The 23,484-nt window shown below is 38.0% G+C and overlaps 1 protein-coding gene across 5 annotated transcripts in view; it reads left to right on the top strand.

Moving 5' to 3' along the window:
- The window catches only part of ARHGAP29 (Rho GTPase activating protein 29), a 73,064-nt gene extending 53,242 nt beyond the window's left edge, over positions 1-19,822 (top strand). For all 5 annotated transcript variants that reach the window (XM_027598426.2, XM_027598421.2, XM_027598413.2 and 2 more), the window contains 11 exons: positions 3,902-4,059; positions 4,597-4,736; positions 5,010-5,114; positions 7,305-7,403; positions 8,415-8,554; positions 8,816-9,004; positions 9,273-9,410; positions 13,418-13,650; positions 14,782-15,112; positions 15,255-15,363; positions 17,770-19,822. In XM_027598426.2, the coding sequence (XP_027454227.1) occupies positions 3,902-4,059; positions 4,597-4,736; positions 5,010-5,114; positions 7,305-7,403; positions 8,415-8,554; positions 8,816-9,004; positions 9,273-9,410; positions 13,418-13,650; positions 14,782-15,112; positions 15,255-15,363; positions 17,770-18,659 (2,532 nt within the window). In that variant the 3' untranslated portion in view covers positions 18,660-19,822. The remainder of the gene's footprint in view (positions 1-3,901; positions 4,060-4,596; positions 4,737-5,009; positions 5,115-7,304; positions 7,404-8,414; positions 8,555-8,815; positions 9,005-9,272; positions 9,411-13,417; positions 13,651-14,781; positions 15,113-15,254; positions 15,364-17,769) is intronic.
- Positions 19,823-23,484: the final 3,662 nt, after the last annotated feature.

The raw sequence follows: 23,484 nt of genomic DNA, 5'->3' as shown, positions 1-23,484 counted from the left end.
ATTGATATGTGTATGTTACATCTATATACTTTGAAAGCCTCACCAGACAATCTTATAATTTTTGCTTTCAAAAGTCACATATTTTAGAGAAGAGAAGTCATCTTTTTTAATTACCTAGATATTTACCATTTGTTTCTACTCTTCCATTTCTACAGTTCTTTCCCTTTGATATCATTTCTCTCTTTTCTGAACTTACTTTAGCATTTCTGTTGTAGCAGGTCTTCTGGTGGTGAATTCTGTATTTCATCTGAGAAATAAAGACATTTCTTTATTTCTTTATTTCATCTTTATTCCTGAAGGACATTTTCATTTGATAAAGAATTTAGTTCTTTTCTTTCAGCACTTTAAAAATGTCCTTCCACTGCCTTCTGGCCTCTGTGTTTCTAATGAGAAATCCATAGTCATTTGAATTATTGCTTTCTCAATGTGCAATGTGTTGGAGGTTTTTTTTTGTTTTTTGCTTGCAAGATTTTTTTTCTTTGTCTTTGGTTTTCAACATTTTGATTACAGTTTATTTGGGTATGAATTTTGTTGAATTTGTTCTGTTTTGGGTTCCCTGAGCTTCTTAAATCTGCAGGTTTGACTCATAATATTTGGGAAGTTTTCAGCTATTGTGTCTTCAAAATTTTTTTTGTAGCACTCTGTGCTCTTCCTCTAAGACTCCAGTGCCTCAAATTTTAGACCTTTGTTTTTATTCTATGGGTTTGAGGGGGGTGTTTTTTTTTCTCCCTAATCTTTTCTCTTGGTGGTTGTTCTGTTGATCTATCTTCAAGTTCACTGACTCTTTCTTTTGTTATCTCTTATTTTCCTATACAGTCAAAACAGTGAATTTTTTTGTTTGGGGTATTTTATTCTTTTTTATATCTTCCATTTCTGTGCTGCGACTTCAGTCTTACCATGTTTTAAGATTATTTGCCCTTAAGTATTCAAACCGTCATAATAGCGGCTTTAAAGTCTTTATCTGATAATCCAAATAGGTGAGTCATCTCAGGGTTAGTGCGTTTATTGTCTTTTCTCTTGCGTGTTGATGAGATTTCCTGGTCCTTCATGTAACAAGTAATTTTGGATGATATTCTGGACTTCTCCATATTACCTTATGTGACTCAGGGTCATCTTTCTAACCTATATTGAATGTTGAGTTTTTAAATTTTGGGCAGGCATTTGATCTAGTTAGGTTCACTCTACAGCTCCTAAGGAATCCCTTCCAAGTCTTCTAGTTGTGAAACTTAGCCTACTCTGCTGCTATTGAGGGCCAAGTAGGGAAAGGATAAAGACAAAAACCAATAGGGAGTTCAGACCCCTCACTCTTCAGATCCAGTTTATCTGGTTCTAGAGAAGAATTCCCCTCGAAGTTGTAGATGTCTGTTCAGTGGCTACTCCTATTGGAGCCACAGCACCACATCTTAGCGCTTGGGACTTGCTTTGGGGCTGGGGGACAAGAGAAAACAGACAAAAACCAGTGGGTTTCCCCCCACTCTTTCAATCACAAGTCTTTGAATAGGAGTTCAGTATTGGCTGGGAAACAGTAGCAAAAGAAATAACAGGAAGCATATCCCTGGATTGCTCATACCTTGATTTGTTTCTTTCCACAATCTGCCTGCTACCATTTACTTTTCAGAATTCTCAGAAAGTTGAGAATTCAGTGGGAAATGGGGGCTGGGGGGGCGGTGAGCCTATTTCCATTTGAATCAGAAACTCTCCATAAAATGTTCCCAAGTATTTAAAATTGTATCTCATTCATTTACCAAATTCCAATTAATGTGTGATTAATTTAGAGACCCAATTTTAGCAAAGTGATTTAAAAGAATTATAAAAATCCCAGGATTCAAAATTACATTATGAGTTACGTAAGCCAGCCTTTACACTTGACAAGTCCTTTTCACCTCAGACAGTAGCTCATGATAGCTAAGACTGAGTATGTACCTGCCAGTGTATTAAGTTCTTCGCCTACATTAACTCACATAAATCTCACACAATCCCATTAGGTAAATATAACTGTTTTTAGCTCCATCTTACTGGTGGAGAAACTAAAGTTTAGAAAACCTTTCTTCTCAAAATGTGGTCCTTGGGCCCATCACATTCTCATTACCTTGGGAGCCTATGAGGAATGCAGAATCTTGGGTTTCAAGTCAGACTTTTGGAATCAGAAACTGCATTTTGAACAAGAATCCTGCCCATGATTCATTTGCACATTAACTTTTTATGAAGCATTTGCTTAGAGAAGTTACAAATAACTTGATCAAGGTCACCTGGCATGTAAATTGTAAAGCTAGGATAGAACTTGGTTGAATGACTTCAGAACCTGTGCTCTTAAATACTGTGCTGTCTTGCTGAATGATTATTTAGCCTGGATGTGACAACTCCAAAATTAATATAATTTTTATATTGAGCTAAAAAGAAAATCCATTTTCTTGTGGACCTTTCAAGTTATACCATACTGCTATAATCCCTCTTCTACAAAATAACCCTTTAAATATTTAAAGGTAATTGTTATCTTCCTTTCCTGAATGCTTTTTCCAGACTACACACCCCCAAATCTGATTTTTTTTATTTTCACTCTAGGACATATCACATATCTGATTGCAGAGAAAACAAAATTATTTGAGATACAAAGATTCTAGACATTCAGTTTCTCTCACTATCTTAGGGAAGTTACACAAATCATATTTATATCCCAGCAAAATTTTAAGTTATATCATGGACATCAAAGATTACTTCTGAATATCTAAAATTGTCTTGAATTATGAAGTATTGGAGGGTAGGGGATAAAGATCATAATTACATTACTGAGAGGAAGAAGAAATGACCAGGCCAGTCACTAAAGACCTAACCAATCAATGGGCTTTGAAGAATGGAAAGAATTAGAACAAGAGTTTTTTGTTTTATTTTAAAGTACATTCAAGAGAAATTTATCTTTAAAGTCATACAGGATAGAGAATTACACTGAACCAAATTTATTTTAGATTATTGCTAATTTATATGAAAGAAACTTTCCCCATTATTTGAAATTAAAATTCTGTTTGAACAGCTATCCTAAATATTTGCACTAATCCATGTGCCAGTGGAGGAACTAAAAATTTGCTGTAGGTGATGAAAGCTGGGCATAGAGTTGGAAGTCCTGTGTGCTCGAGTGAGCAGTCCCAGAAAACGAACAGAATTATAGTATGACTTTGGCTAATAAAACTTTTTATTACTATACATTCGGTCATTTCCCCTTTATGAGGCACTTAGGTCCCTGTGTGAGATAGAGGACCTAGAAGAAAAGTCTAAGTTCCTGACTCAGGGAACAGATTGAGGCACAAAAAAATCTAAAGGCAGGATGATTTTTGAGGTACCTGTGAGCCACCTCAGTTAAGATGCCAAGCAAGTCCTGCAGGATCTACCCCATGGGGGTTCACTCTTTAGTGTTTCTATTAGGTAAGTGAGAGGCTGAATAATTTGGGGAAAGTTATAAAGCATTTTTATTTTTATAGGATTGAAAAAGTAAAAGTCAAAATAATTGTGCTCTGATTGAAATGTTTTCCCTTATGTTTTTCACTTAAGAGTTTAGAGCGTTATGGTCAGACCCTCAAGAGTATGGAGCTGGGAATCCTCAAAAACACATCTGTCTGCTAAAATTATGAACCAGTAGGGACATGGGGATGTATTTTTGAACTTTGCAGTTTAAAGCCAGTTTTGCTGGCAATGATTACTCCTAGATATTGGATTACAACTGTTTTGTTTTTTTTTTCTTCCTGATCTGCACTTCGCACAAAGTCAGACAATGTAGTATGCTCACAATGATATTCAGTGTTCTGTGCTTCACTGTATGATCTTTTTTTCTTTTGAAATCAATGTATATTTATACAGCATTCTGTATAGCAGAAGTTATTTTGCCTTTTGTCTCTGTCTGTGACCATAGGTGACAGTTAACCTCTTCCAGATGCAACACCTACAGGCAGCCTCCCTTGCAAACAATTTACAGTCTCTCTGTGATAGTGCCAAACTCTATGACCCAGGCCAAGAGTACAGTGAGTTTGTCAAGGCCACAAATGCAGCCGACGAAGAAAAAGTTGATGGGTAAGAATGTGTAGATGCAATTATTTCAAAAGATAAAACCTTTATTGCTAAGTTCCTATCTGGTAGTAGGTGGTATCTTTTCTAACATTGGCAGGATTGACTTTAAAACTTTCTGAACTTTTTTTTATATTCAGATGTAACTCACTTAAGAGTAACACTTTTTGTTTTGACACAGAGCTAAATTCTTTGAGATTTAGAAATCCTTTGAGAATGGGAAATCATGGTCGTATCTGTTTTGAATGTCCACAGATTTAACAGCCTACATTTTCCATAGAGGTGATAATTAGAAAAGCTTAACCATGACATGAATTATTGACCATACTTTTGCTACTCTTTTCCATGTTTCAGCTGTAATAAGTTCAAATGATGAATAAATTTTGTTCACATTTCCTCTAAGAAGTTGAACCATGTAATAAGGCTTTTTCTTACTATTTAATTACTCTGTTCAGATGTAACAGATTTTTCTGAAAATAGAATAAAATAGGCTGGGTATTAGTCATTCTTCTAAATGATGAGTTTTATTTGGGTTTTTCTTAGGAATGTAAATAAACCATTAACAAATAGTCCCCACACTTCTGGATACAGACCTACCGACTCGTTAGAGGACGTAGTGCGCCTTCCTGACAGTGCTAGTAAGATTGAAGAGGACAGATGCTCCAATAGTGCTGATGTCACAGGTAAACTTTCACATTCAAGAGAGCACTGATGGTGAGAGAGCAAGTTGTTTAAATGTGATTACTAAATGAGTTGCAACTCTGGAATTTAAAAATCAGGCCTTGAATGAAAACTTCATGAGGCCTTATTCACAGTTGTAAGCACTGTGCCTGTGTGTTAAAGTCGACTGTCGATCACTGTTAAATTTGACTTGTCTCATTTTATGTAATATCAGTATTTCACCTCATGAAATCCGTCTGTAGCCACGTTTGACTTTAAATATTCTTTTCTTAAAGGTCCTTCTTTTATAAGGTCATGGACATTTGGGATGTTTAGTGACTCTGAGAGCACTGGAGGAAGCAGTGAATCTAGATCTCTGGATTCTGAATCAATAAGTCCAGGTACATAAGCATTTAAGTCTAGCAGAGAGAATTCAATGAAATAGTCCTTTTGGGGGATATATTTTAGCTACCTTATTTTTTTAATGAACTGTCTCCTAGAGAGGAGTATGTACGTATACCTGTTCAGCTTAAAAAAAAAATACAGAGGCAAACCCACATATATTTACCACCCAGCCTATAAGAAATAAAACATTATCAGTACATTAGAAGGACCCTCTGGACACCTCCTTGAAAACCTTGCCCTGCTGCCCACCAGAACAGACCCATCATCCTGGATTTTGTCAGTCATTCTCTAGCTGTTTTCAGTGTTTTACTACTTGAGCTTTTCCCTCTTCGGAATGTTATACAGATGGAATTATACCATTTTTTGTGTGACTTCTTTCATCTTTTTTTTAAGATCCATATCGATGTGAATAGCTCTCTTTATATATCTTTATTTTATACTATATATAGTATTCCATTCTTTGAACATAACTATACCTTTTAGATTGTTTTGTAGTTAATTGCTGTGATGAACAGTACAGTTAACACCAATTTTGTGCCTGTGATTATTCAGTTTTTATAAATGTACCTTAAAAGGTACTTTAATAAAGAGAGTCAGTCCCATGCTCCTTAGAGAGGCAGGATAGATGTGTTGAATTCTCCCTTGGTGGCTTCAAAGAGGCTAACTTGCCGTAGGTAATACAGCTAGCGGGAAAAGAAGGTAGCATTTGAACCCATGAGATTCTTACTGGGACATTCTTTCTCCTCCACTCTCCTACCAAAGACTGCTCCAGGCCTGTTCTTCCGGCCCTTCTCCTAGGGTCCTTGGCATGGTGGGATATATGTTATAAGATTTCACCTACCTCAAAAGTCCAAGGCATTTTTTAATAGTGTTCTATTTATTACAGAAACTTAGTCATGTAAATAAGTCTCTTGAAATTTAAAGTTAGAAATAACTTCCATGCAGCATTGGGGTTTGTAGCTTACTTTGTGTCTTCCTTTAAAACTAGCTCCGTGCAAGTGACGCCCTGAAGATGTGAGCCTAAATACTTACCTGAGTATTTGTAATTAACTTTGTAAAAACAAGACGGTTGTAGCTATCCCCACAAATTAAGACCCATTCTAGAGCAAGCCCTCAATTATTTGGAATCTCATAAGACTTCGTGTGATAAAGACAAGAATTTGAAAACTAGTTACATGATAAATGGTGGTGAAGACCTGGGGAGGCCTGACCTGGGAACAAGGGAACTGGGGGACATGACAGCCGTCCTCACATCCTGGAGTGGGAAGGGATTAAAGTGACAGTTCTCATCTGCTCCTTCAGGGAGAACGGGGACCAAAGGCCGGGATTCATAGGCAGGCAGGTTGCTGCTCAAAAAATATAAGGAAGCCATTTTACAGTTAGAATAGTTCGAAATGGAACGTGGGACCTCAGATTTCTCAGTCACTGAGAACACATTCAAAGCAAAAACTAGATGACCGCCTGCCTCTTCGGCATATTTTGAAGAGGAATCTTTTTTGGGGAAAGATGTTGGTTGAAATCATCTGTAAAACCTTTTCTAACTCTCAGCCTTAAACTCATGAAGGCCTTGAGATAAGTGAGATCTTCCACTTGGAGAGATAGAGCCCTGTTTGTACGATCTGCAGGGAGCAAAGAAAGCTCATGCCCTAGTCTGGCCGCTCTTGAGACCCATGCAGCGTCCTTTGCTGACATGGCATGTGTCCTGTGCTCTCAGCGCCCCGCCGGGGGTCTTTATTCCTGCTTCCTGCTCTCCCATCCTCCTCGTAACCTGAATGTGATGTTACTGAAGCATGGCTGTATTCATTAGATTTTTGTATATTATTTTTGTATACATTTCTTTGTAATTCAACAGGCATTTAATGACAGTTTACCATTGTGCCAGTCACTTTGTTAGATAGTAGGTGTAAGACATGAATAGAAAATACTCCCTGTCCTTGTAGAGCATATAATCTCTATCAGAAGTTGGCAGAATGTATTTGGAAAAGTCAGGTTTGGTTGAATTCTCTTTTTGTTCCTAGTAATAAATACCAGAGTTCCCTATATCTAAAGTCTGAGAATGGAAGCAGCTTTTTGTGTTGTAGCCCACAAAATAGTATGACTTGTGTTATTCAAAAAATATTGTCATCACCCATTTCTTAAATTCTAGAGTGAATGGTCAGGTGATTGTATTCACAATTTTCTTTTAGGAGACTTTCATCGAAAACTTCCACGAACTCCATCCAGTGGAACCATGTCTTCGGCAGATGATCTGGATGAAAGAGAACCACCTTCCCCTTCAGAAGCTGGTATTGCTTTCACCTGAATCAAGTTCCCACTAAACCCTTTGAGTCAGAAACACTGCATGATATTAGGAAAATAGTATAAAGAATTACTTTGCTGTGTATTAAACAAAAGACATTATATTGACTTAAATATATCCCAAAAAATTATGTACAAGTAGGGGTTGATAATGCACTAGTGAAATGTTATAAGCGGAACTACTAGATCTAAAATGTATTAGCATGGTACAAAAATAGGCTAGTTATTTTGATCTTTTATAGACCTAATACAGTGACTTAACTGTTAAAAGGGTTGCAATGCATGAGAAACTGAGAAAATCTCTTTAAAAGAAGTAGTGCAAGAAGTTAGGCAGGAAAAGTAAATAAATTTGTTCTTGAGGACAAGGAAAGTTATGGATGTTGACAGATATAAAAGAGAAATCAGTTATCTTAATGACTTGAATTAGACTCATATAAATTAGTTTTGTACATTTGAGAACTTCTTATACCTGTTCGGGCGTCATTTACTAGAATAATATGGAACATCTGACCTTTGGTAGGATATTGATATAGAACTAGCTACCTTTAATTTTATAATGAACTCAGAATAAGAGTAGCTTTATCTTTAATGCAAATAATAGTGACACTAGTGGTCTCATACAGCTAGTTTTCTTTGAAGCTTTTGTAGGGGCATTTTCTAAGACTGTAATGCCACCTCTGTAACAGACTTCCAGGTGCTATAAAGAGTATATTAATAACAGTGTAGATTCATTGATGTTGAAAATATTATGCGATGCTATTTTAGAAGTATCTTAGTGGTTTTTTGGTGATTTTTACTTATAGCTCAAATGTTTGATAAATGTGTACTTTGTAAGAGATCTATAAATTGGATGCTTATTTTGATGTTACAGACTCAAAATAATAGCTTGATGTAACATATGAATGATTACAAAGTCTAAAGATTTTTCAAAATTTAGCATCATGTGTTATAATTTTTGTCATATTACAATTCTTACATTAATTTATTTCTGTTGCAAGGACCCAATTCCCTTGGAACATTTAAGAAAACATTGATGTCAAAGGCAGCTCTCACTCACAAGTTTCGAAAATTGAGGTCCCCCACAAAATGTAGGGATTGTGAAGGCATTGTAGTATTCCAAGGTGTCGAATGTGAAGAGGTAAGATCTTTGAGGAATTACATTAGCTCCTTCATGCTTTTTGCTTTATACTCTTTACTAATTTTATTGATTAGGCTCTCTTGCAAGTATATTTTTAATAAATTGAACCACAGTGTAGTTTTATATTTCATTTAGCTTCAGACACCACAAGTAATACCTTTTAAAATTATTTTTGTTGTGTTACCACTTTACCTATAGTTTGCTCAGTTGTCCATAGTTTTAAGGTGAGTGAACCATTTTTTAACTGTCATTTTCTTGTAGTGTCTCCTTGTTTGTCACCGTAAGTGTTTGGAAAATTTAGTCATCATCTGTGGTCATCAGAAACTTCCAGGGAAAATACACTTATTTGGAGCAGAATTCACACAAGTTGCAAAAAAGGAACCAGATGGCATCCCTTTTATACTCAAGATATGTGCCTCAGAGATTGAAAATAGAGCCTTGTGTCTACAGGTACGTTGTAACTCTTAAAATTTAGTTTAAAAATATAAATGCCTGTGTGATGTGTTCTAATGGTGAGACTTTAAAGGAAAACATGCTCTCAATTTTTAATAAGTAACGATTTATTTGGACTTTTTTAGAAAATGTTACCTCATTTGGCCCTAGGTTTTCCTAAATTTCTAATAAATATTGAAGTAGACACATCAGATATATGTAGATGTCTGCATTTAGCCATGTTCTAAAGGAAAATTTTGCCAAATTTTTCCATTTTCTTCTCAAGGGAATTTATCGTGTATGTGGAAACAAAATAAAAACTGAAAAACTGTGTCAAGCCTTGGAAAACGGAATGCACTTGGTAGACATTTCAGAATTTAGTTCACATGACATCTGTGACGTCTTGAAATTATACCTTCGACAGGTAAAGTTTTTACCCTTAAAACATACTGTTAAATAGAAAAGAACAAAAATATGATTCATATTTTGCTGATGACATTTGCTACACATATATTTTCATTGACGTAGACCATATTAATGTGTCTCTCATTATTGTTACAGATCAAAGAGTATATAAAATACATGGACAGTTTAAAGGCCAATAATATTTAAAACACTCATTTCCAATCACCTAGCTTTAGGAAGTAGAACATTAGCTTATTGAAGGCTCCTATGTGCCCTTCTCTAGTAAGTAGCCCTCAACTCCACCCCAGTGGTCTGTTCTAACCATGTTAATACCTCCTTCTCTTTTCTTAATAGTTTTAATACCTGTTGTATGTTCCTAAACAGTGTATCATTAAGTTTTAGGTAACTGAGAGGAAAGCATAAATCTAGCTGTGTATTATTCACACTGTTAATGAAGGATTCAGTAAGTTCAACACTGTCGGAGTCATGGTCCAGCTTTACCTTCATTGATATTCTCAAGTAGCCATTGGGCAAAATCAGTGGGGTCAGTGGGCAAGATCATGAAGGCATCCTGGGAACATGCAGTTCCACAGATTTGGGGCATCACGCAGGGCTTTTGTGTAAGCTGGGTACTGGAGGAACATGATCAGGGCTGGGCTGCCTTGTATTTTCCCTTTCTGTGCTCACTGTTGTATCTGGGGCTTATAGGAGTAGATCCAAAAAAGAAAAAAACAAAACACTCCTGTGGGGTGAAGCAGTAATTGGCCTTAGTGGCTTCAGGCAGCAGCTCATAAAGGGGTTGCAGGAACGATCACTGCATTGCCACGATGAGCCAAGTACAGAAAAGAGCTGGGTCAAGCCCAGCTGCATTCTGTCCTTGGGTAGAAATGAAGAGACAGTCACAGAGAGCAGAGCAGTGATGGTTCTTTACATGCCCATCTCTGGAGTTCTGTTCTGCATCTGGATCCTTTTTAATATTGTGACTAGCTGTCATCCTAGGATCTCTCCCTTTTCCGCCCCCTTCTGTCTTCTGAGGGAGCACCTGTCTTCTGTGTCATGTGTTCCTGTTTGTGGTTTATGCTACTGTTTTGGTCATGCTGTTCTTGAACAAGGTGGAATAAGTGTAAGTTTATTTATTTGTAAATGTCTTTATTCTACTTTCTTGAACGGGATGGAAGAGTGGATATGAATAGTATGGAAGGTTATTGTGTTCTAGACAGTAAATTATTGTTCTTCCGAATTTTGAAGGCATTTTTTATTGTTCTCTTTGAAGTGTGAAATCTTTCTCATTTCTGATTCTTTGTATGAGGCCTATGGTTTGCTCTCTGAAAGCTTGTAGAATCTTCTTTTTTTCTCCCCAGTGTTTTAAAATTTCACAGTGTACGCCGTGATGTGGATATGTTCTCATCTGTCCTTTCAGGTATGCCACGTACTCTGTCCTCCTTGGCCTTTTGTTCTTGGGACTTTTATTTTGTTGTTCATTTCCTCCTATTTTCTCTGTATTTTCTTTCTGGAAATGTGCATACTGGACAGCTTATACTGGTTCCTTCATCTTTTCTCTATTATTCATTTCTTTTTTTGTTTTTGTTTTCTTTTAACACTTTATAAGAGGTTTCCTCAGGTGTTTTGTTTTGTTTTGTTTTTTTAAGTAGGCTCCACGCCCAGCATGGGACCCAGCGTGGGGCTCAAACCCACAACCCCCAGATCAAGACCTGAGCTGAAACCAATAGTTGGATGCTTATCCAACTGAACCACCCAGGCGTCCTGAGATTTCCTCAGTTTTATCTTCCATACCTACTGTAATCTGTTTCATTTCTGAGATCATATTTTAATTTCTAAGAACTTGGCTCTCTGTTCCTTTTCCAACATCCTTTTTCAGGATTGTAGTATCTGTCCGAGATAGTCATAACTTGTTTCCAAAAAGGATTCTTTTCTCTGTTTAGTCTCTAGTGCTCTTCAATAGGACTGTAATTTGAGCCCTATATATAATATTAAATTTTCTAGGAGCCACATAAAAAGAAACAGGTGAAGTTAATTTTAGTATTTAACATACTGAAGTATCATCTGAACATCTAATCAATACTGTTAAATTTTTGCTGAAATGTTTTTGTTTTGTTTGAAAGGAGGGGTTACTGAGTCTTTGAAATCTGGTGTGTATTTTTCATTTAGAGCATATGTCAATTTGGAATAGCCACATTTCCAGTGCTCAGTAGCCATATGTGGCTAGTGACTACCATATTGTCAACACAGTTCTAGGCCTTCAAACGGTTTTGTTTCTGCTTATTTTTATTTCAGTCTTTCATGATTATCACTTAAAATGAAAGAATTGGGAATTGAAATCTCTTTGGAAGGTTTTGAATACATGCAGGCTTTAAAAATTTTGAGTTTTACTGTGATCTTGGAGGGCTCTTTGGGAAACACCTGTTGTCTATATCTCTAGGTCTCTGCTCTTTGGCTTGGCTGATACCCCAGAGAATGGTCTTTCCCTGCCTCTAGGTGTGGTGCCAGAACTCTCTGAGCCACATTGGGTAAGAAGGCTCCAGGATCTCTGCCATAGCATGCAGACAGTCACTAAATTCCTATTCTTAGATAGTTGCCCACCTAGAGGTCCTCTCTTTTATACTGCCCAGAGAAGAAATCCCCACACTCCTGGGAAAGAGGTTGTTCAGAAGCATGGAGTGGAGACAAGGATCTGGAGATCTAATGCTTCTTAAATAGCCCACCCTCCGCCAGGATCAGAGTACTAGTGCTGACAGTCTCTGGGTCGCTTATAAATTGCATTGGTTCTCATTTTGGAATTTTAGCTTTCTCAGGACTGCTAACCCATTACTTATTTATCTGCTCTTCAATGGTGAAATGTAGTTTTTATCTCCTTTCCCATTCTCCTAGTCTTGTGGGCTTAACTGTGTTTCAGTTGGGGTTGCCAGAGGGAAAGAAACTAGGTACAAATGTTGGATCTGCCATGTTAGCCCAGGAAACTTGATTTCTTTACAGGATTTTCACCTTTTGCAGAATTCTCAGCTGAGAAATGGAGACAGAGTACCTCTGAATGACTGTTAATCTCACAATGAATCATTCTGTCTCTTCTAGCCAGTCAGGGAGAGGAAATAAATGGGGTCCAATACTATTCCATCTCAAGAATACTGTGGGGAGCCATGCTCAGTTCTTATAGTATTAGAGAGTAGCCTTCATTTTACTCATATATGGGAAGTCTGAAGCCTCAAGAGGTTAAGTGAGCTCCTTCAGATCTCAGAATAATAGAGGTAGAAATTAATCTCAAGGCTTCCCCTCTCTGGGACCAGCAGGGGAAACTGGAGAAGTGGGTGCCTACCTCACCATAGATCATAGATAGTGTAGGACACCAGCTGGCCAGAGATAGGCTCTTTCCATCACTGAGCAGTGGAAATATTGAAATCACTTATGCCAGTAGAGAGATCAAGTCGGCATGCCCCTTGATAGTTTGAGAGAGGAACTTTTTCTTTAACCTATTTATGGCAATTCAAGTTGTACTTAAAAATTAGATGAATAAAACGTTGACAGAGTCTTCTTATAAGCCATGTTGTCTTATGCTAATCTTCAGTCTGGCCAAAGTAAAACAAAAGGAACCAATAGCATTTTGTGTCCTCTGTCTACCCTATACCAATAAAATTCAGAATATGAGCTTTTTCTAATTAATATGACTGGGCTTGTTTTAATAAAACAGTTGAAGATCATGCTAACTTTGGGGCAGTCATGAATGTAGTTAGTATAGGATATATAGCAGAGTTTTAGAATCCCTCATGCAGCTTTTGGTTTTAGAAAGTTTTACTGATTATCAATTAATTCATTTTTAATATAGATACAATTTTTGGTGATGATGTCAGACTCACTTTATAGATAACATCAATAACAAACATATGTATATTTCTAAATGTGGATTGACCTTAAGTTCCTTAGAAGGGACATGCTAAATCCATCAGTAGATATTCAGTAAATTGGAAAAAATGGACAGACTGATACTCCTAATGTGATTTTATATTTCTTTAGCTCCCAGAACCATTCATTTTATTCCGACTGTACAAGGAATTTATAGACCTTGCAAAAGAGATCCAACATGTAAATGAAGAACATGAATCAAAAAAGGATAACCCCGAGGACAAAAAATGGCCGAGTACATGTATAGAAATAAACAGAATTCTTCTAAAAAGCAAAGACCTTCTAAGACAACTGCCAGTGTCAAATTTTAACAGTCTTCATTACCTCATAGTTCATCTTAAGCGGTAAGAGTTTTGTACAAGGCAAGCATTCAGTAGTGGGTGGATAATTGATCATTTTTTTTTTAATTGTGGTAAAACACACATAAATTTACCATCTTGCAGCTCAGATGCCTCCTATGTGCTGTGCTCTAGCTGGGGAAATAAGGATGCAGATGTAAGATTTCTGTCATCTGTTGTGCAGGTCAGCTTGAGGGCAGACCTGCAGGCAAGTGCAGCGCAGTACCATTCCTGTTCAACGTGCAGAGGACGAGGAGGGGATGCAGGGGTCGTGAATCAGAGAAGGTAGCCCTGAGCCAGACTTGAAGAACCGGGTGGTGGTTTGGTGACAAAGAATGTGCAAAAGAGCATTCCAGGTAGAGGGTAACAGACACAGGGACACGAGATAATTTTGCTTTGGGGAAGCATAGGTAATTTGGTTAGGCTGGGCCATAGCAAGCAGTAGCTTGAAGTGAGCTAGGCAGAGGCCTGATGAAGAAAGTCATACATACCTGCCAGATGAGCTGACTGCCTTCCTTCTGTACCCACTAAAGAATTTTGAGCCAGGAATTTAGCATGTTTAGATTTGTTTGCTAGATCTTTCTGGCAGCAGTATGGAGAATGGGTTGGAGGGGGGATCGTTTACTGCAATTTAGAGCTTCTTGGGTAGTCATAGAAATGAAAGGTGTGGAGAGCTTGAAGTAGGGCCAGAACATTGGGAGTGGCAGTCGAGCAGAAAACTCTTTAGGAGACAGAATCAGCTTGGCTTGAAGACCAGCTGTGGCAATGAGAAAGCAATCGACGTTAATGTTTAAGTTTCCAGCATAAGGACTCGGGAGGATGCGCTATATACTAAGATAGGAGCGGCTCTTCGTTTTTGTTTTTGCTTTTCTGCTGGTAAAACTTTAGTAGTTCCTCTACTTGCTAAAATTTTATCCTAATACTGTGAAAATTGTGAAACCCAATTAGGATAAAATTTTATCCTAATACTGTGAAACCCAATTCAGTGTGTGGTCAGTATCTAATCAAATAAATATATCCTTTTTCTGGACTTCTCCAGCCCATTTTTTTCCTCCACCCATCCTGACCCATAGTAAACCACCAGCAAGGAAATCTAATAGGCAAATCTAATACAACTTTGTGTATTCTACTTCACAGAGTCGTAAATCATGCGGAAGAAAACAAAATGAACTCCAAAAACTTGGGGGTGATATTTGGACCAAGTCTCATTAGGCCAAGGCCCACAACTGCTCCTGTCACCATCTCCTCTCTTGCCGAATACTCAAACCAAGCACGGCTGGTAGAGTTCCTCATCACTTACTCACAGAGGATCTTCGATGGATCCCTGCAGCCACAAGAGGTAGTCATGTGCAGTACAGGTGGTGTTGCCCCTCATGGGGATCAAGGCTGCCTTCCAAAGCCTCTATTATCACCAGAAGAAAGAGACCCAGAACATTCTACGAAGTCACTGTTTTTCTCTTCAAAGGAAGTGAGTTTTGACCTTTATGGAATTGTGGTAGAACTTTGTAATGTTTATTAGTTATAAATAAGATTAAAGTTAAAAATAAACTTTGAGTTGTATTGAGGTGTGTTTTACTTCTTCAAATTAAAAAATTCTCCTCTATCAACAGGATATGCATACTGTGGATAGTGAAACCAAAATTTTTGAGCCAGCTACATCATTTGAGGAATCAGAACGAAAGCAAAATGCATTAGAAAAATGTGATATGTGTCTCATTGGTGAGTGGCCATGTAAAATACATGTTTGCTGACTTCAAACTGTGCTGACAAACCTTGTCTAATAGCTGCAGTGAGTGAAGTTGAGAGAAATCAGAGAAAGAAGCTTCATTAGTAAATGCATCTTTACTGGTCATTAAAAAGTTGCTGTTTACTATACCTTACATTTAAATGAATGTGATCCTTTACAATGATCTTTCTTATACAAAGACCTCTTGGAGTTCATAAGTATTTTTGTTCTCTCTTTCCGAAAAAAATTCTTTTTCATTTTTGCCATCAATTAAAAGTCAAGGCAGAAATGTGTTGAGCAGCATGAACTCTGTTACTATGAATCATTGTATTGACCTAACTGCTCATAACAAGTCAACTAGACTCCTAAAATTTAAAAAATTTAGACTCCTAAAACTCCTAGCATTTTTTTTCAAATGCTTTTACCTGTCACCTTGCACACATGAAGCACAAATATATATTTTATTCACTGTATGATCATTTTAGTTGCAGTGATTAGTAGCTGTCATGCTGGTGAAAAGGCTTCCATTTGTTACCATAATGCTATATGTCATTAGAACTAAATTCCAGTTTTTAAAAATGTAGAGATATATGTTAAATTCGGTGTGTAGTCCTATGTCAGTGATCATATCCTGACAGGGTCTAAAAAGTAAGGGAGCTAACAGTCATTGAAGCATCTGCCTGCTCCGGGCTAAGCACTGTGCTTATTGTTTGATTCCATTTATCCGATTTGATCTTTATAACAGTTCTGTGCTGTAAAGTCTGTAGTATCAACCCCATTCGACTCATAGCTGAATATTCTGAGAGAAGTTAAATAATGTCAGCGGTCATGCTGCTGTAAATTGTTCAGTCAGTATTTGAACTGGTATTTGTGCTTATTTTACTATCTCATGATCGAGGGCTCCCAATTAGGAAGAGTAATTACAATAAATGTCATTTTTTGAGAGCCTTTTATAGACCAGATCATCGTGAGCACTTTTCAGGATTAGGTCATTTAGGCCACACATCATCATAGATACACAGTCATGATCTTTTCTGACAGATGCGGACACTTAGGGCCGGTGACATTGCCTTGCCCAGTGCAAAAGTGGTAGAACTGAGCTCAACCCAGCAGCTGGGTCTCAGAGTCTGCACTCTTACCCATTACGCTCTAACTTTGTCCCGCAGAACTTTAAGAATGTACTTCGACTCAGGTCATGATCCCAGGGTCCTGAGATCAAGTCCCGCATTGGGCTCCCTGCTCCACAGGGAGTCTGCCTCACCCCTGCCCCTCATTCTCTTAATCTCAATCTCTCTCAAATAATAAATAAATAAAATCTTTTTTAAAAATGTCAAAGAAAAAAAATGTACTTTGGTTGGTGGCTGTGGTCGGTTCAGCAGTCAGTTCCTACAGGGTGGTCCATAGATGCGGGGAAGGACCTGGGAAGGCAGACCAATAGCGCAGTGCCCTGGAAGCCCCGGGGAGAGAGGTCAGCAGTGTCAGGTAAGGAAGAAGGTCAGATGACATGAAGACTGACGGGTGATTCTGATGGCCTCCCGTCGGCAAACCTCTGCCCCAGAGATGTGGGAGAAGGACCTGGCCGCGGGGAAAAGGATTGCGCAGTGTGCTCAGGGCAGCTGAAGTTCAAAGCCAGAATGGTGTCGAGGCACAGATTTGTCTGATACTTTCCAGCAGGAAAGGACAGCATGAGCAGAAGGCTGGAGTTCTCCAGGAGTCAGCATTTTTTAGTGGAGACGCTGCAAAAAGGGACCAGGTTGGAAGGAGCTGAGGGTTCTCGTTTGAGAAAGCATGGACCGTGGGTCCAGACTGGATAGGAAAGAGAAGAAAGTAAGCCTGGGAGAAAACAGTCAATGGGGAGAATGGTGTTTTTGACTTAAAACTGAACTCTTCAAGCTGACCTGGACGGGATGAATTGTAGCGCATTTATGAGTTGATCAGATAAGAAGGCATCTGAGGCATTTAATGGGATATATTCTCACTGTGGGTTGAATGTAACTGAAAATAGATTGGGTTGGCAAGAACCTTTGAATTCAGGACACACCTGCATTTGGTTGGTGCGTAAATTGGTGTAGCTTTTCTGGGTTAATTTACCAATACCTACTGAAATTGTGATACTCCTTTCACCTCACAAATACTTGTTTACAGGAAGCACATTAAAAAAAAAGTTACTTCAGCAAATTTTTTTTTTACTAACCTGCAGTGGATTTTGTAGCTGTTTATTATATTGATTCAAATAAATATAAAATTCTAACATTTTTATTTCAAGTACACCTTTAATACTTTATGAGTATTTAACTTCTCTGCATAGATAACTGAGGATAACTTGGAAAAATATATAAGACTCTTGTTAACCATATGTCATGAGGTTTGATTTTTAAATAAATCTTTTCCTTTTTTAGACAACAAAGTGGGTTTGCTTGTAGACCAAGAACTTGAATCAGCATCACAAAAGATGGAAGATGTGTTTAAAACTTCCAAGCTACTTGTTCTGAAATCAGATAGGGAAACAAACAGTGTTGAAAGGCATGCTCCAAGGACCAAGGTTAGACCTGCAAGTCTGCCTGTAGATAGACTACTACTTCTTGCAAGCCCTCCTAATGAGAGAAATGTCAGAAATATGGGAAATGTAAATTCAGACAAGTTTTGCAAGAATCCTACCTTTGAAGGAGGTAATAGGAAAGATACTCCTACTATTGTCTGTTCCAAATTGGATGGCTTTAACCAGCAAACTCTACAAAAAACTCGGGAGAAACAGTATGAACAAAATGGCCTCAGTACAAAGACTGCCTTGACTGTGCCCAACGCACTCCAGGAAAGAGGGGGAACTGCGAGCATCAGGATGGGCGGGGACCAGCCAGGCAGTGCCCCCCAGCCCAGTAAGCCGTACACAGAACCAGTCAGGTCTGCGAGACAGGTGTCGGAGAGACGGTCGTCCGACTCCTGCCCTCCCACTGCAGTCAGAGCACCCAGAACGCTGCAGCCCCAGCACTGGACGACGTTTTACAAACCCCGTGCTCCCGCTGGCGGTGTGCGAGGGGATGAGGAGAAGCCCACCGCACCCTCCCCAGCACTGCCTCCAGGCACAGCCCCCGCCCCTCAGGGCCCCGTGCTAAAAACAGCTCCCGCCTCGGACCAGGCGCCCGCTGCCTCCACGCAGCCCGCCAGCAAGCCGAGAGCAAACTCTGAGGAGCGGGACTTGCCCGAAGTGCCTCCTGCGTGTCAGAGACCAAGGCTAAAACGAATGCAACAGTTTGAAGACCTTGAAGATGAAATCCCGCAGTTTGTGTAGGGTTGTCAGAATTCAGCTTTTCTTTGTTGTTGTTTCGTTTTGTGGTATTGTGTTTGTTTTGTGAAAGAAGCTTCTGACAGGGCCCCTTCTGTGTAGTATTGCCACATCATGGGTTTTGCTTTTTGTCCTTGTGTCATGTTATACTGTGTTGGTCATATTGAATGGTAGCCTGTTTTGATAGGGCCCCATCTGTGCCTCACTGGAATTCTCTCTATTTTTAAAGTTGTGAATAAATAGGTGGACTTATGGGTTTTTTAAAGTTTAGTTGATTTTTCCCATAAAATGGTCCATTTAAATGCATCCCTAATATATGATATAGTTCTCAGCTAATAGGTGCAATTGGGGAAAATCCGCTTTATTTTTTGAAGTGAAGCTGCAGTGCTTATTTATAAAAGGATTATTTCCAAATGCAAGTGCCTGAAAGATCTTTGTCTGGTATGATTGTTTTGTTCACATGATTTTATAGTGCGTCTTTGACCACTTATATGGTATGTATGTAACCTTTTATTTTTCAATTGGCAATTCACCTTTTAATATTTACACAATGGCCAAAAGGCTTGCAAATCTCTATTTAATTTCATTTTGATTAATGGCCAGATTTTCCATGTGGTAGTCAGTTGAATTGTACAAAGAAAGTGCACTTAAACTTGTTTCTAAATTGCATAGTTCAGTTATGTCTTATTTGGCTTTAGATGGTTTTAACACATTGAATATTTTTTCACCTCTTGGCTTTATTCTACATAAACTTTTGTTGTTCAACAGTTCTGAAAGTTTGGTATTTTATATAATGGTCCAAAAATGTTTTAAAATTCAGTGCATTTCTCTTCATGTTGTCTGGGTTGTTTTGTGTGTGTTTTTTTTTTAACCACTCTTTTGGTATGAAATGTTTTCACTTTTAAGTAATTTTATATACTTTTTCTACCTGAATTTTTAACCATTGACAATGTATGTTTCATCCAAATCATGCAGAGATTTATTTAAGTTGATTCTAAGAATATAGTTTGATAAGCCTCATTGTTTGGAATTTGAGAAAAGGTATAGATGACTGGATGGATATATTTCATTTATAAAATTCCCAGTTTTTAGAACTATTGCAGTTCTGTGATTTTCTGGGTTTCATCATTTTGCCTAAAATAAGATATAAAAGGGACAAAAAATTAAAATAGCCTCTTTTTCTATGTGTGAATTCTATTTGTAGCATAAGCTTTTATAGGAACATGTTATCCTTGATAAAAAATACATATTTTATATATATATATATTAAATATATATATATATATTAAGTATATATATATTAACCTGTTAAATTATTTCAAGTTCTCGTGGCTTCTCTGAAGTTGTTGCCTCTTAGGGTGTGAGACTTTGAGATTTAGTAACCATTGGCTTAGTGGTCAACACTTGGGCTCATACATCCCTTGACTGTAACATAGAATGCATGTTGTGGGAAGTTGTTATATAGCTCTATATGACATTATGGACTAGGGAGAAATGAGTAACTCCTTTGTGCTAGAGTCTTGTTTTTAGTCCTTACTGTACAAAATATAAAAGAATTGTATTGCTACGAAAACCTAAAAAGAAAATAAGAGCCAACATATATTAAGTCCTCTCTTTGTGCCATGAACTCTGCTAAATTCCTACAGAAATGATTTCAAGTTCACAGCAGCCTATAATACATAGGTAAGTATTTTACTATTCCTGTGTTACAGATAAGGAAACCAAGGCTTAGTTATGTTGTGCTTTGGTTCCACAGGTGTAACAGTTGGAGTCAAGTCTCAAACACAGGGCCGTCAGATTCTTGATGGTTAGTACTCTTAATGACTGTGTTATTACTAAGTAATATCAGGTAATATTTAACAATAGAAAATGCACCTGTAAAATTTTTTTTATTGTGGCAAAATATGTATAACATAAAATTTACCATTTTAGCCATTTTTAAGTGTACAGTAGCATTAAGTACATTTGCATTGTTCTGCGACCATGACCACTGTCCCATCTCTAGAACTTTCTCATCATCCCATACTGAAACTTTGAAAATGTACTTTTAAACTCCTTCAGTTTTCTTTTAATGTATTGAGACAACCGAGTCAAAGAATCCATCCTATAATCAGCTGGCCTCACTGTTAAACCTCACAAGTGAGAATTCCACTTGGTCCTTTCTGTCTTTAGGGCTCTCTGGCATCTCATCCAGCTTAATCCATCAGTCTCTAGGTGCTTTCTCGCTTCCTGGGACATTGAGCAAGTGCCTCCTGAGCAGATGCTGCTATTTCTAGAGTACCCAGGGTGTATACTGCTCCCTGTTCCACTTAGGGACGTGGTAGCAGTTCTTCACAGGAGGTCGTTTTATGACACACAGAAAGAATGAGAGTCAAGGGAAAGGGCAATAGTGGGAGCCCTTTTAGAGCTGCCCGACCACCAGAAAGATTTGTGGAAAGCATCTTGTTCAAGTTTGCAAGAAGTCATCTGTGAAGGGTTGATCATGACTTTCTTTGATAGGCTTGTTTTACATGCTGAGAACTTAATTAGCATCTATGAATACTTAAAATTACTTTTAGTGCACTTCAGGCAATGTATTTCTTTTGACACAGAGATGAAGAAGAGATGATCCCTGTGAAGGACTTGTCCAGAGATTTCAGAAGCCAGTGAAGTCATACCTCCCTTCCTTGGGTGATTTAATTTAAAGATGGTACTATAGCTACACCATTCCCAGCTAATCTTGTATTACTTACAGTATTCGTACAACTATAAAAATCTCTTTAAATGGCAACCATGTATATTTTTATGGCAAGTTATCAGTGTAATTCTCTGGGGTTTTCTTTCCTAGAGGCAGGAAATTGTTTTGATTTGCTGATATGATTATATCCATAGACAATTCAGTAATATCTGGAGTTTAGCAAAGTTGCTACATTCACAATATGCAAAAGTCAGTTGTCTTCCTATATATCATAAATTAATAAGAAATAAAAGTTTTTAGAAAGATCTCAGTGTAAATTTGAAATACCTGAGAATAAATCTAACAAAATATATACAAGATCTTCATGGAGACATTTTAGACTATATCAAGAAGCATTTAAGGAGATCTTGGAAAAAATGGAGTGCTCTATGCTGTGCATGGATGGGAAGCCTCGGTATTGTAAAGATGTTTATTTACCTTCCATTTATTTATCGACTCAGTGTAGTCTCATCCAATATTGAACCAATTTTGAACCATTTGAAAGTAAGTTGCAGACATGATTCCCCGTTACCCCTAAATACTTTAATGATGTTTCCTTAAAACAACCACTCTGACATGGCCACAGGAGGACAATCAAAATCAGGAGGTTAACACTGATATAGAACATCTGATCTGCAGACAGCATTCAAATTTGCTGATTGCTCCAATACTGTTCTTCTCTGGTCCAGCATCCCTCCCTATGCAAGATCAGGTGGTGCATTTAGTTGTCCTGTCTCTTGTCTCCTTTGATCTGGAACCATTTTTCAGTCTTTTCTTTCATGACCTTGATTTTTTGAAGAGTATAGGCCAGGTACTTTGTAGCATGTCCCTCAGGGTTCATCTAATGATTAGATAAAACAATTAGGGTTCCTCCTGATTAGATTCAGGATTTTTGTCAGAAATGATGTATTCTTCTCACTATATCATACCGGAGGTACACAATGTCAAATTGTCCCATTCTTGGTGATGTTAGCTTTGATCACTTGGTTAGGATAGTATCTATCAGTTTTCTCTATTTTAAAATTTGTAAAAAGAATTTGGCGAGGACAGTCTTTGAGGCTCTGTAAATGTCCTGTTTCTCATCAAATTGTCACCAGTTTGAGTCTATTAACACCTGTTACCTGAATCAATTATCACTATTCTGGTTGCCGAATGGTGAGTTCATCATTGCTAATGCTTTGATTGATATTCTGTGAGGAAGAGCAGTCCCTTTCCATTCATTGTCTATTCATTTATATCAGTGTGGACTCGTGGATTCCCACTTTATTCAGTAAGTTCCAATATATGACCGCCATGTATTTTGATTCTGAACTTTTCCCACATACGGTCTATGGGAGTATATTCCAGCTTGTTTCTATGTCCCTTTGATTTTTTGAGCTCTTCCTTATTTTTTTGGCACATCAGGGTATCTGAAGTTTATCTTGTACTTTTCCCAAGGAACCTTGGGTCCTTTAAATGGAAAATAGTATATGGAAACCAACACCAGAGAAGTGCTCATTGCTACTGTAAAGTCATTGATTGACTTGAACAGGTCATTGAATAAAGCCTTATTGGTGGACAGATCAAAGAAATATGTGTCTGGGGGCGCCTGGGTGGCTCAGACAGTTAAGTGTCTGCATTTGGCTCAGGTCATGATCCCAGGGTCCTAGGATCGAGCTCCATGTCAGGCTCCCTGCTCAGTGGGGAGTCTGCTTCTCCCTCTGCCCCTTGCCCTTGCTTGTGCTCTCCCTCTCTCTCTCAAATAAATTTTTTAGAAAAAAAAAATACATGTGTGTACACACACACAGACATACAGCTCTATATATTTCTATATATACATACAGAATGGAAACCTTGAGTATACATTGGTACCTTCAATTCTAATTCAATACTTCAGGGTTTAATCCAGTATTTCCCTTTCCATATTTGTAACTCCTTTCTCTCATAGTGGGAAATCTAGCTCCCATAATCTTAAATATATTGTTTGCTTACTCTTTCTTTACGTTCCAACCTCCTGACAATGCCTGCAGCTGCATTGGTGCACCTGGCTCCAAATCTGTCACGTAAGTCAGCCACCACTGCACTGGCCTGACCACACTGCTCCTTCATATGCCAGTTGAAACCCCAGCCCCGACC

Source organism: Zalophus californianus, chromosome 4 (assembly GCF_009762305.2).
Source record: "Zalophus californianus isolate mZalCal1 chromosome 4, mZalCal1.pri.v2, whole genome shotgun sequence".
Classification (NCBI taxonomy): domain Eukaryota; kingdom Metazoa; phylum Chordata; class Mammalia; order Carnivora; family Otariidae; genus Zalophus; species Zalophus californianus.
This window is presented reverse-complemented; position numbering and strand designations above follow the sequence as displayed.